The sequence below is a fragment of the Aphelocoma coerulescens genome (genome assembly GCF_041296385.1).
Source record: "Aphelocoma coerulescens isolate FSJ_1873_10779 chromosome Z unlocalized genomic scaffold, UR_Acoe_1.0 ChrZ_unloc_scaf_1, whole genome shotgun sequence".
Classification (NCBI taxonomy): Eukaryota; Metazoa; Chordata; class Aves; order Passeriformes; family Corvidae; genus Aphelocoma; species Aphelocoma coerulescens.
In genome coordinates this window covers 3,827,268-3,841,316 of record NW_027184086.1, presented here as the reverse complement: position 1 = coordinate 3,841,316, position 14,049 = coordinate 3,827,268, and the positions used below count along the sequence as shown (strand labels likewise).

The following is a 14,049-nucleotide window of genomic DNA, read 5'->3' as shown; positions in this document are numbered from 1 at the left end:
GGGCGCTGTGAGAGTAGCCCGGCTTGGACAGTGCTGCAGGAGCATCTGACAGAACTTCTAGTGCAGGGACACCTGATTGCATTCTCCTCTTGGTTTTCTCCCCTTGAGTCTGGCAACAGGAGGAATCGAAGGAGTTGTCTTGGATCCTACACCCCCAGACAGGCCCAGGTGTGGCCTTGTCCGGATTCTAAATGCCAAAGGCAAATACCTGTATCCCCAAGGAGCGGATACGTAGATCCTATTGCTAATAATACTTGATTAATGTCTGGAGACATAGATCCAATTGCTGCCTGTGTCCTTACAAAGTTGATGCCAAGGCAACGAGATGTTGCTTGAGCTCTGCAAAAAGCTGTAGCTATGCAGAAAGAAGTAGGTAGTCTGTAACAGGGGATGTGCAGGAAGCACTTGGAGAAATCAGCACATTTAGCAGAACAGGCTAACTGCAAAAGCTAACCACTGGCTATTTGAGCAGACAATCTTAGAGAGCATGCACAGGGAACAGGGCTAAGAAGTTCAAGCCCGAGGAAGACTTACGAGCCTTCATCAGAAACGACCACCAGGAGGCTGATGACCACCTCATGCAGAAACCACACATGTGCTGCAAGGGCTTGAAAAACCATGGGATTAGAAAATGTGTTGCAATATGAAGGATAGGAAAGTACAATGTGCACATTAAGGAAAAAAGTAGAAAAGCTATACTGGGTGAAGAATGGACAAGTGAGTTTGTGGTGGAGTTATCCCACTCACTCCCGCCATTGAATAAACAAATACCTGCTCTGTAGGCCTTATACTATGGAGTAGTGTTTTCTGGCCTAGTTTTTGGGCATCAGAGTGCACCAGTAGGGTTGAGTTGCTGAGCACGTGCACAGTTCCCTGCAGTGCCTCCTGTTCCTGGTAGCTGTACATGCCATTGTCTCCTCTGCAGAAGACACAGCCCAGGAAAACAAGGCAAAGTTCTTACCTACTTTTCCCACAAGACTTGTTTGTCCCAATGGTTTCTGAGAGGACTGCATTTCCCTCTCCTCAGCGTTCTTATTTCTCATTCCACAAAATAAGAGAGCTGAAGGAGTTTCTGGCGTGGGAGTACCTCATCCCTCTTTCCCTCTAAAGGCTCTGCCTCACGGAGCCCTGGTGACCTGCCAGTGCTTTGGCACGGGAGGCATTCATTCCCTAAACACGAGGGCAGTGACTTCAGCTGCAAAGCCTCTCATTGGAAGGGCATTGCTGTTACCCTGCAGGCTCCATGGGCACGGGGTTTGTGTGAGCAGGGCAATCACAGCCTGTGTCCTGGAAACAGATCCAGCAAAATGAGCAGATCCTGCTGTCTCCTGGTCCTGCTGATCCCAGCAGCAACTCCCCTGCGAGTTCCTTCAGGGAACTTCACTCAAAGGGCTTCCATCATTTCAGCGCTTGTGAGAACTTGTTGCTTCCCAGTTCTCCAGCATCCTTCTGGATTTTGGAGCATTTCAGCACTTGGGTCAATGGCCCTTCCCTCATCCCTGCCCTGCAGCAGTTACAGTCACTGTTCCCTCGCCCTGGCTCCAGACCCTTTGCCAAAGTGCTGCCAAAGGCAGCACAGCTGGCTCTGGATCCCAGGTTGCTGCTGCTCTCCAGGATGACCTTCAGAGGGACACTTGGAGCGCTCCCTAAAGAGCTCCCGGTGGGACGGGGGTGGATTTCTCCTCCCCGGGTGGCTCCTGGCTGCAGTTCTACGCTCAGGGGAGTCCCGTTTGCTCAGCAGGCCTCTGCAGCGAGTCTGTAGCCAATGTGTGGCTCTGCTGGCAGCCCAAATGTGCCGTTCCCTTGCCCAGCCTGGCTGCAGCTGGGGGATCTGCTGGGCACGGCTGGGGATTTTCATGGCCAAAATCCTCCAGCGTCTTCACGTCTACATCTGCCCATTGCTTTGGAGAGCACAAATCACAGAACACTCCTCTCAGCTGACAAATGTCATTTATTGCCGGTTGCTGCAGCCACACCGCTGATCTACAAACACATGAGAATCAATTTCAGTTGAAAAATGTAATTTATTACAAATTGCTACATCCCTGCTGACAATAGATAACTGTACAGATCTCAGTTAAGGTACAAAACAGTCATTTATTTGATTATTACAACAATGCTACGTCAAAATATACAAACATCAACTTCCAGAAACAAAAACTAATTTATTGCCAACCTCTACAACAACTCACTATACACAAAGATCAACTGAAGTTTAACAACTTAATTTATTCCATGTTACTATAACTGTACAGCCCATATAGAAACAGAAAAATATCAAGATCTCTCCCTAAATAGCCCTATAGCAAGAACTGAATAAATAGAATTACGCAACTGTACAACTCCATCTATATTTAAATAGAACTAAATACATATCTAGAACCACCACAATACACAGATGTAAATATAAATACTCATATTACCTACAATACATATATAAATAGATAGATAAAACAACTGCATCTATACAAATATACAGCTAAACATCTCAACACATGTAAATATAATTACAGAAATAGATCAATATGCATACAAAACTATAAAACCAGACATATATACCAATACGAATACCAAGGTACCTATTTAAAGAGCCAAATACCTACAAGAACATCACTAGAAATAGATACCTAGACAAATGTATAGACAGGAAATAGAACTTGACAGAGACATAACAACATCCGTATATACTTAGATACATATATACACATGTATGTAACGAGAAACATGTATGTATATAGCTACACATCCATATGTATATACTACATCCATTCATGTAACAACATACACATAGAAATATACCTATGCAAATAGCACATACATAAATATCAATATAATTATCATGCTCTACGTGCAAGTCCATTCATCTATAAGCAGAACTACAAGCAGAGGGATTCCAGCTGCCCCATCTTCAAAGCCTCTCCCTCTGTCGCTTCCTCCCGTGCAGAGCAGCTCTCCTGGACGGGGACAGCAGATGGGACATCTGGGAAGCAAAGGGAACACTAAGTCAGGATTGGGACGTTTCCCTTGGCAGCAGCTGCACTTCCATCGGGGAAGAGGAAATCTCAGAGCCTCCCCAGGAGGCTTAGAAAGAAAAACCAGGCCCAGCGGGCCAGGCTGTGGCGAGCGCAGCCCCGGCGGGACCGTCCCGCAGCCCCGGCAGCGCGGCACAGCCGGCACCGCTCCCGGGCCCTGCCGGCACAGCTGCCTTGCCCAAGGACAGCCCCTGTGCTGCCCGGGGCAGCCGCGCTGAGCGGCCCCAGCACGGGCAGGGCCCGCGGCCAAAGCCCACGCCAGCCTCACGCCCACCCTGCCTCAGCGGCCCTGGGGCCTCACCCAGGCTCTCGGGCGGCAGCAGCAGGTCCCCGTTCGCTGCTCTTGCTGGCGGCCTTCAGCTTCTCCCTGCTGGCTCCCGTCACTCTCCGGCTCTTCTCAACGACTTCAGGGCAGCTGTGGCAAAAGTGGAGGCTCTGGAATTGGTTCCACAGCCTGGCAGAGCCACAGGCCCAGACCCCTCTGTGCTCCCTGCTGGCCCCCTCCATCCCCTCAGCCCTGCCATGCCCTCAGCAAACCCCCAGTCCCCTCCCAGTTCCTTCAGCCCCTCACAGTCCTCTCCAGCCTCTCAGTCCCTTCTGACCCATCCCATCCCCTTAGACCTGGCACCCCCCTCAGCCTGTGCCACTTCCCTTTCACCTCAGTGCCACCACTGCCCTCTGCTCCCCCACACCCCTCAGCCCCACCAGCACCTCAACGTCACCGTCCCTTCAGTGTCACCTCTCCCCAGCCCCTCTGGCTCACCGCCCTCCAGCAGCTCCTCAGGGCACAGTGCCTGCGGCCGCCGGCAGCTCCCACCACTCCAGGGACACCGGGGCTGCAGCTGCTGCTCTGCCCGGCCCAGCCGCCAGCTCGGACCCAGCACCAGAAGAGGGGACAGAGGGGGAAAGACGAGATGAAAAAGGCAGCCGAGGCAGGAAAAAGCTTAAAATGCAGGTCTAGGCCTATATAAACATCAATCTATGGATCTAAACATCCATTTACCTCTAGCTAAATAACTATGCACATTTATAAATAAAACTCTATATATGTATGTATATTACTCTACATGTTTATAAATGTAGATATGCACATCTAAAAATGTAAATACATCGACATAAATATAATTTTATCATCTATATAGCTACAGATACAAATTTAACTATACAGATCTATAAATATAAGCACATATATGCACAGCTCTGTAAATCTAAAAATGTAACTACATTATATATTAATCTAACTATGGAAATCTATAAAGCTATCTATAAACAGACGGATTGCACCTGTCAGATGGTCACAGGCTCTCCCTCGGTCTCTTCTCCCCACGCAAGGCAGCCCTCCTGGAGAGGTAGATCAGATGGATATCTGGGAAGCAAAGGGAACACTGAGTCAATATTGGTCTCCATGCATCTTTCCCTTTGGAAGTAATTGTCCTTCTATCAAAGACTGCAAAAGATGGCCCGAAAGGCAGACTCTCACTTGGGAATTTCAGGCCTGCTCTTTAAAGAGCAGGGAGCATTCCGAGTTTTCAAAACCTCCAAAGGTTTGAAGTATCCCAGTAAAGCCTCAGCACTCGCAGTGCAAATGGCACCCACGAGAGCTTGAAGCACAGACAGTCCCAGCTCCCACACAGAAGCCCAGCCTTGCTCTTTCTCTGTGCTGACAGAGACACCTCAGTCCTCACTGAAATGGCTGAAGCTGACGGGTGCTGTGAGCTGAGTTACGAACCAGCACCGTTCCCTGCCATCTACAAAGTGCCCTCTGCAGTGAGCAACAGCTCCTCCAACACAACCATCAGCTCTGGCAGGAAGAGCTGGGAGGGAAAGAGCTCCCCACGAGGCCTGCAGGCAGCACCAGCTTTGCTCAAGCATGCAGATCCAAGGTGCTCCCTCTCTCCTATTACTTCTCGCTAATCTGGGGTAATTTAAGTTTCTCCTTTCCAAATCATAAATCCTTGTGATTTATTATTTGTTTGGCCTCTGCTGCTTGTATTTTTAATGTGTCTCACTAGAGCTATCAGCAGACTGGTACTACATTGATTTAATGCTCTGAGACAAAAAGCTCAGACTTCTACACTGACTTCTTGCTGGGGCTTTGCTCTCTTGATTCAAGAGTCCCTCAGTGTTGCCTCCAGAGCACTGTCACCCTGCAGCAAATTCATCCATGGACTTCAGGACAGAATTGGGACAGCCAGGTTGGTGACACAACTCCCACAGGCTGGGTTTATTCACTGCTCTCTGGCCACAGCACAGCACTCGGTGTCAGTGCCTCTGGAGAAGCGTGGAGGGCAGGGCTCGGGGAAGCTGTGCCAGGGCAGGATTTGACCTAAAGGCACCAGGAAGCACCAACCCTGCAGACAAGAACTCAACTCTTGTCATCTCCCTTCCTGCCAGAGGCAGGCTCAGAGCAGCCACCTCAGAGCTCTCTAAAGCAGTGTGGGCTCTCTCCTTACCAGGCTCCTCGGGTTCCAGGGAACTGTTCCTGCAGCTCTCGGTGCCAGTCAAAGCTCCCTCTGCTGCAGCCTTCCTCACAGCCTCCCCTCCTGAATTGTCCTGAAAAGAAAACCAGAAAGAAAGAAACCCAAAGATCACTCACTATTTTCTGCAGGGACACCATAGCTCAGAGCCTGCAACATTTCCTTCTCTTAAGGAAGAAAATGCTTTTGAAAACTGCTGTGGGTGAGATTACAGAAGACAAAAGGCCTTCAACAGTCCAGAAGATTGACTTCTCAAACACAGCCCAAAAGCTGTCCCAGCTGACAACGTTGAACGTGGGGAGTGACAATGAACACATGGAGTGGGCACTGAGAAAGGAGTCCTGCCAGCTCCTGGCACAGGGGTGTGCTCCTCCCTCCAAAGCCCTGAGCAGAACAGGCTCATCCAGGCAGCAGCTTTACAGGGACTGCATGGGAGCACACATCTCTTCCCACAGAGATGCCCAAGAGGAAGGTGCTTGAGCTCTGGAACACGGAGAGCAAGACTGGCAAGCTTGCCCAGCTGAGGATTTCCCAGACAGAAGCAGGACAGGAGGCACCAGGTTACTGAGAGGAGCAGAAAGCTGCAGCTCCAGCCCATCCCCAAGCACGGCTCTGGCAGCGCCTGCACGCTCGGCACGGCTCACACAGCAGCAGCAGCAGCTGCAGCCCAGCCCTTGCTTTGCCTTGGCCTTCCCACCCAAAACAGGCAGAGCCCACTGCTGCTGCTGCTGTCAGGGAGGCACCTCTCGCATGCCCCTCCCTGCACGGGACCCTTTGCCTTCAGTGGCAATTCTCCCCACACTCTTCTCTTCTGTCCCATCACACAAAGCCTCTTAGAACCTTCAAAGCTTCCACTTCCTCACCACAAATGCCCCTGCACCAGGAATTCTTCCCAGCAAAAGGAGCACTCAAACTTGGCCAACACCTCTCATCCTCACTAAGGGCTATCCCCCTTCTCATTCCCTCTTCTTTTGGAGATCTTGCTTTGCCAAGCAAATCCTCCCCTGTCCATTCACAGCTGAGCTCAAGAAGCCTTTCCTTCTCAGCCATGCAACAACATTCACAGCTCTCAGTCCAGCCCCTTTCATCCCTGTCCAATGGAGTTACCTGAGCCAAGGGAGACCTCTCAGGCAGGGAGGACAAAAGCATCTCCTCCAGCGTCTCAAGCACAAGGTCCAGATCCAGCGGTGGCAATTCCTCTTCCCCAGGACTATTCCATGCCCAGCTGGAGGCTGTCCATGCTGCCCAGCCAGCACAGCCAGCTGGAGCACTGGGGGCTGGATGGCCTGGTGTGGCTGCAGGAATCCAAACACATTGGTCAGGCTCCAGAATGTGGCTTTGGGATGCAGAGCTCTACTGCTGCCTTGCAGCAAACATCACAGGAAGCACACAGCAAACTCAATTCCAGAAATGTATTCCAACTTCCCAGGGGACTGGAACACTGATTTCTTCCTCTTAAAAAGTATTTCATCTAATTGTTGAGTGTGTATATTAAAGGATGGACTGTAAAATTGATCTACACACACACACACACACACTAACACTTTATAATCCCAGTCTTTTCTATCTCCCCAGCAGCTTTTGCATTTGGCTGCTTCTGAGTTTCTCATCACAACCGACCACAGAAAGTGGATTCACCCAGGAAGAGCCCAGATCTGCAGACACACGTGCTAAAATTCAGCTTTGATTGTATCGTAAAAAGCAACCTTGGGGGTGAGGCCGTATTCTGCAGCTGCAGCAGTTCTGGGGACACACAGAGCCCACTGAAATTTAATAGCCTTCTTTGCAGGAGAGACAGTCTGTAAGCTCTGCAATATCCTATCAGCATCCTAGTTGGGCTTCATTCCAAGAAAGATGGAAGTTCACCTGACACTGAGTAGTTGTGGACAAATTTTTCACCCCTACAGAGAGGCTGTCTGGAAAATGCCCAGAACACCCTCCAAATCTGCAGCAAGGCCAGGAAAAGCAGACAGAGATTGGTTTTGTTTTCACAGTCCTGCTTCCTAGCACACCTGACACTTTCTACCGCATTCACACTTGAGATGTACACATGACAGAGCCCTGTGCAAAAACACTTCAAACGGTCGCTTTCCATGAGCTTTCTGAAAAGCAAGGGTAGAAACTCTTTCCCTACCTGATGGGCTGTAGGCTGGGGTGTGCTGCTCTGAAGTGCAGCTGCTGCTCTCCAGAAGAGCCACAGAAGTGCCCTGATGGTCTCCAGGAACCGGTGGAATGATGAGCTCAGGCTGGCGTTGAACTTGGCGCTTGCCTGGCTCCTCTGATGACACCCCAAGAAGTTCGGAGGTGACAAACACTTTCTTGGGAGGTGCTGGGGAAGCCTCACGCTCCTGAGCACCGGCACTTGTACTGGAAGGGCCTGGAGGCAGCTCTGAAACCACAGGTGAGGCAGCAGCGAGGTTCTGGCACGAGGGAGCTGTGGAGCAGAGAGGGAAGAAGAAAGGAAGCAAAGGGAAGGCTGGGTCATTAATGGTCTTTGGGTGCGTTTCCCTTGGCAGCAACTGTACTTCTATCAGGAAAGGCAAAAGCTCCCATCCTCCCAAGCAGGGTGACAAAGGAAAACATCCCCACGTGTTCTGGGCCTTTGCAACAACCAATTCTAGTTAGCTCTCCCCTATTCATTCAACCACTGAAAAAACTGTGCCGCTGCAATCCCCTGGCAGGAGGCAACTGCCACAAACCCAACTGCCAGGTCCTTTCCCCTCTGCTCCAAAGGGACACAAAACTTAATATAATCACAAAGTATAACCACAAATCCTATCTCGCCAGCAGCTTTTGGATTGGGCTGCTTAAGTTTCTCATCATGCTGGACCACAGCAAGTGGATGCACCCAGGAAGAGCTGAAATCTTCAGAAACACACACCGAAATTAAACTGTGACTTTATTCTAAAAACAACCTTGTGCGTGAGGCCGTATTCTGCAGCTGCAACTGTTCTGGGGCACACAGAGCTCACTGAAATGTAACAGCATTCTTTGCAGGAGAGAGACAATCTGTAAGCTCTGCAATATCCTATCACCATCCTAGTTTGGCTTCAATCAATGAAAGAGGGGAGTTCACCCAACACTGACCACTTGTCAGGCAATGCTTTTCGCCTTGCCCTTGCACCTCAGCACAGAGGCTGTCTGGAAAATGCCCAGGAGAGGCTCCATATGCGGAGGAAGGACAGGAAAAGCAGACAGAGCATTCTTTTGCATTCAAGGTCCCTCTTGCTAGGCGACTTGACACTTTCTACCTGCTTCTCACCTGAGATCTACCCATGGCAGAGCACTGCGGGAAAATACTTCAAACGGTCGCTTTCCAGGACCTGTCTGAAAAGCAAGGGTAGAAACTCTTTCCCTACCTGATGGGCTGCGGGCTGGAGTGTGCTGCTCTGAGGACGTGCAGCTGCTGCTCTCGCAAAGGGCCCTGGAAGTGGCTTGATGGTCGATGCAAACCAGGCGAACCATGAGCTCAGGGCGGCGTTTCAGGTCCACGCGAACCAGCGGAACGGTGAGCTTACGCAGATGAAATTTGCGAATGAGGGCGATTGATGGTTCCTCTGATGAAGCCCCTGGAAGTCTGGAGGTTGCAGACACTTTCTTGGGAGGTGCTGGGGAAGCCCCTGACTCCTGAGCACCTGCACTTCGCCTGGAAGGGCCTGGAGGCAGCTCTGAACCCTCAGGTGAGGCAGCAGCGAGGTTCTGGCGCGAGGGAGCTGTGGAGCAGTGAGGGAAGAAGAAAGGAAGCAAAGGGAAGCCTGCGTCACTATTGGTCCTCAGGTATGTTTTCCTTGGCAGCAACTGTACTTCTATCAGGGAAGACAAAAGCTCCTATCGTCCCAAGCAGGGTGACAAAGAAAAAAATCCCCACATGTTCTGGGCCTTTGCGAACACCAATTCCTTGTCAATTTAGCACTCCCCTGCTCGTTCAACCGTCTGGGAAAACTGTCCCGCTGCAATTCCCTGGCAGGAGACAACAGCCACAAAGCCAACTGCCAGGTCTTTCCCCTCTGCTCCAAAGGGACAGGATGCTCCCTCCAGCTGGCCCTGACCGCGACCGAGCCCTCGGCACTCACACGCACTTACGGAGAGCTCCCCAGGCATCCCAGGGCCGGGCAAGGAGCAGCGCCAGCCACGGCGCAGGGCTGCGCCAGCTGCAGGCCCAGCGGGCCAGGGTGTTTGCTGTGAGCGCAGCCCCGGCGGGACCGTCCCGCAGCCCCGGCAGCGCGGCACAGCCGGCACCGCTCCCGGGCCCTGCCGGCGCAGCTGCCTTGCCCAAGGACAGCCCCTGTGCCGCCCGGGCCAGCCGCGCTGAGCGGCCCCAGCACGGGCAGGGCCCGCGGCCAAAGCCCACGCCAGCCTCCGTGCCCGCAGCTCCCACCCCGTCTCACCGGCCCTGCGGGGCTCCTGGAAGCGGCTGCGCGGGCGCCTGCGCTCCTCCCGCCCGGCCGCAGGTCGCTGCCTCTTGGCTCTGGTGCAGCGCCTGATGCAGAGGAGGAGGTGGGGGCGGTCGCGGCGAAAGTTGGGGTTCCTGAAGTGGACCATGGCCCCGGCATCGCCCGGCACAGCCGCGCCAACGCGGCCCGCCGCCTCATGGAAGCCGTAGCGGCTCAGCTGGCAAAGGAAGCTGCGGAACCGCGTGGCTTTGAAGGCGTCCGGGGACATGGCCGCCCCCTCTCGGCCCGCCCCGTGGGGGCCGGCCGGGCTGAGCAGCTCCTGCTCAAAGAGGGCGCGGTCGATGAGCAGCCCCTGGCCCTGGCTGTCCCAGCGCACGGAGCGGACGCGGGGGCTGTTCGCCAGGCGCCACAGCTTGGCGGGGAAGGTGCGGGCGTCGAGCCCGGCGGGCAGCGGCAGCTCGGCCATCGCGCCTGTCGCCCACTGGCGCCGCAACGGCCGCAGCGCAACGGCCGCGGCTGCACCGGCGGCGCGCGGCCTGAGGGGGGCGCTGCGCTCGGCCCCGCGCGGGAACGAGCGGCACAAAGCCGGGGCTGCGGGCACAGCGCGGGCGGGGCGGCTCCCGGGGCGCTGCCCGGGCGCGGCACGGACCGGAGCGGGGCAAAGCCTTTCTTTCTCTGCGTGGCATCGGCCTTCTGGCCTTGGCGTGCAGCACAACCCCAAACCACCGAGGCATGCGCAGAGAGGAACTTTCGGAGAGGGGTCCAAACGGAGGAGTCCCGTGGGAAACTCGGGTTCCTCTTTGTCCAGGGAAAGCAAAACCGCTCTGTGTTCAGCATAGCTGAAGGGAGGAAAAAGGTCTTCGACTGAGTAGCTTCACTGTTTAGGTTGGGGTTGCAAACAGAGTTCTCCACTTCAAAGCACACGGGTCAAATGGGACAAGGGGAAATGATGACCAGGAGAGACTTGAGGACATTCTTTTTGCCTCTTTTCCAGCCAGCTGGCTGGTTCTTTCTCACTGTCTCTGCCTGTCTTCAGCAGATTTGGCACATTTCTCATTCTTTGGAATCAGAAGCGGCAACAGGAAGGGGCAGCAATTTTGTCAGCGTTGCCATCAAAGTTAAAATCCTGCCCCGTGGAAGGATGTTGCTTTCCCCAAGGGCTTAATGGCCTACAGTTGTAGTGAACTCACGCTGGTGTCTTCAGCAAGATGTTTTGCCTTTTTCTTTCCTCAGGAATCACCTCTTCTCTTCTTTATTTTCCCCATTTTGGGGCGAGTTCCAATGCAAAATCCCTCCTGTAGCCAAGTCTTTTCAATGGAGACTGAAAAGGGAGATCTTGCAAAGATCTGTGCTTAGTGTCACTTGTTCTTTCTATTTTAAATTCTCTCTTGACTCTTGAACTGGAAACACTTTTCAGTCATAGCTGGGGAAAAACAGACTTATTTTCCCCCTCTTTTTAAATTTCTGCCTTTTTTTTTTTTACTGTCTTTGCATCGTTTAACCCTGAGGGCTCATGTGAGTATGTTTGGTGCTATGGCATAAGCTCATCCCACACACAGAGCAGATGCTCTCCTTACATCCAGCTTTGTCTTGAGTTCCAGCTAACACTGCCTTCTCTTGCCCTCCTTCCAGGTCCCTTTGTGAGGAGCCCTGCCCTGTCACTTCAGTCCCTGCTCTGTGGGTGACATGCTGACCCAAGGAGAGTTGGTCTCATCACATTCTGGAATAGTCTTTTGCACTGAGTGGTTTAAAGATGCCCTGTCATCTCTTCCTCTGTGTGCTGGCTTTCTCAGAAAAATTGAAACCCACTACCTAGAAAATCTCTTCCCAATTCCTCTTAAATATCTTTAAACGGTACCTGAATTATGAATGATCCACCTCGGTGGGATGGGGTTTGTCTTTCTTTAAACGCAGTGTAACAACTCTTGTAAAAATTATCCCAGCGACTGAATTGCAACAACATTTCTAAGGAATAGGCAAAAAGGAGAAGACAGGAGCTCAGAAGAGAAGGGACATCTTTCCCCATGTTTCGTGGCCCTTATTTCCCACACATTTGTCTATGTGCTGCTTCATCCAGAAAAGCCTCTTTGAAGATCTCCTCTGTACTCTCTGTGAGTTATGAGAAACACACGATCACTGGACCGGTGCCCTACTGGAGATGAGGAAGCAGGTGGCTGAAGAGCGGATTGTCCATCGGAAAGTTTAGTCACCCCTGTAGTATGGTTATGGTTGCATTGACTTTTCCACAGTACTCTGTGGCTAAGAATGAGAAGTTACCCTTAGCTGTGTTTTGAGGATGCTGAAACTTGAGAAGAAGTGTGCTTATCTTGTGTCTGGCAGCATGACTCTTCCCCAATTTTCTACCCTACTGGTAGAATTTAATGTCAGTTACAAACACCACAAGGCAAATCATGGGTATAACATTTCAGTGTTTGGGCCAAAAATTGGCTTAAAAATTTACAACAGAAAAGGTTATTAAGTTTTAGGAAAGAAAAATCCTTAAAACTGTGGTATATGATTTTAGATTAAGATTTTTTTCTAAAAATTACTCCTTGCCCCTGTAAAAATAATTTGTAGAGAACATAACTCAGGGTGCAGGCCTGATCACTTTAAGTATTATTGCTGTTCCGTGTCTTTCCTTTTTCCCTACATGGCACTGTAGCTTTTGAATCACAATTTTTACCACTTTGAAAATGCAGTTTTCATGGTTTTCCTACTGGTGAATACTTACCAGTTCCAAGTTAAAGAGTAGTCAGTTCTGAAAGCGAAATATGCCTTATGTAAATATATTTTTTCACTAGTCCCCTGGTATTATGTGCAACAGGGCAACATTTGAACAGTCTATACTGACTTATTTTTGAGAAGCTGTTAGAAATTATTAATGTTTTCAGTATATCTGCAATACATTAGTGTGTGTTTCAGGTGAAACTGTCCTTTGTGCTCTTCTGCTAGCATGTAGGATCTCCTTGCAGCGTAGGAAGACACAATTTTCACTTTCTGATTGGCCCACAGCTGTGTCACTGCCTTCACCTTTCCATCTCAGATGCTCAGACAGTTTTTCCTCCAACACCTGCAATAGCAATGTCCCTTAAGGTGATGCAGACATGGTGGGCATGCAGCACCCAAGCTGTTCCTGATCTTCTGGGAACTAACTGCTGGTCCTGAACCCATCCTTTGCTGTTTACTTCTATACCGTACTTGTGGCAAAGGCTGTTCCTGCCAGTGTTGTAGGTTACTTGGTCTAACCACAGCACCATGAAGAGTAGAAGGTGAAGAAATAAATGTCTGTTTTTCTGACCAATTGTCGCGGGTTGGGTTTGTAACCGGGCAGAAACACCAATTTAGTGTAGTGGTTTGGTCTAAAATACTCATTGCTGTTTATCTTCTGTGAGATAAGAATTAGGAGAAATGCAAAGCAGGCACCAACTTGAATGAATATAAAGAAGTTTATTAACAGACCTAAAAGAAGAAAAGAAAAAAAATTATACCACCTTTAGAACTCTCCTCCTCCCCCCACCTTCCTCCCGTCTCCCACTGACAATGTAAAGACAACCCTTAAGATGTTCAGTCTGTTTACCACTTCCATAATAACCTGGTTCAGTCCATTTAGAAAGAGAAGTCTCTTTTTGCTCATGCTATGAAAACAGTATCACACCGAGACAGCCACCCACTTCCAAATATTGTTCAGTCCATTTAGGAAGAGGAGTCTCTCTGCTTGCGATGTGAGTCCCTTCCCCCCGACTTGCAGCTTTTCCCGCAACTGCTTTCGAGGGTCCACTCTTGAAAGTTTTCTGGGGTACAATTTTAAGGTTGAGCTGTTCAGAAACAAAGAAAAACAGAGGCCCTTCTCCTTCCCTGGGAGCAAAGGGTCATCTTCATCTTTAAAACTATCTCTGGAAGCATCTCTAGGAATTGAGGTTTTTCTCCTTTCCTCTTTGGAGCAAAAAGTCCTCATCTGGTTCATCTGGTTCATCTCTCTCTGTCCAAACTTCTCATGAAATTACAGCTGCGTCAGCATCTGCTTATCTCAGTGCAGGTGCTTCTGCTTATGAGTTGAACACTCCACCCCCCATATCTTCATGAAATTACAACAGGATACTCTGATATATCATAGCTTCACAACAGACTTTCAGCTTTAAGCATCTC

At 50.7% G+C, this 14,049-nt stretch overlaps 1 protein-coding gene and 1 long non-coding RNA gene across 2 annotated transcripts; both read right to left on the bottom strand.

The window, feature by feature from the left end:
• Positions 1-2,025: 2,025 nt before the first annotated feature.
• On the bottom strand, positions 2,026-4,214 carry LOC138103955 (uncharacterized). Its single transcript, XR_011147898.1, has 3 exons — positions 3,796-4,214; positions 3,334-3,447; positions 2,026-2,980 (listed from the first exon to the last, which is right to left on the bottom strand). It is a non-coding gene; the product is annotated as an uncharacterized lncRNA (long non-coding RNA).
• Positions 4,215-4,233: 19 nt separating this feature from the next.
• Positions 4,234-10,369, bottom strand: LOC138103946 (uncharacterized protein DKFZp434B061-like). The gene is made up of 6 exons (XM_069002609.1): positions 9,898-10,369; positions 8,869-9,222; positions 7,644-7,943; positions 6,617-6,804; positions 5,486-5,585; positions 4,234-4,398 (listed from the first exon to the last, which is right to left on the bottom strand). The coding sequence occupies exons 1-6, from the start codon at positions 10,367-10,369 to the stop codon at positions 4,328-4,330; spliced, it is 1,485 nt and encodes a 494-aa protein (XP_068858710.1). The 3' UTR covers positions 4,234-4,327.
• Positions 10,370-14,049: the final 3,680 nt, after the last annotated feature.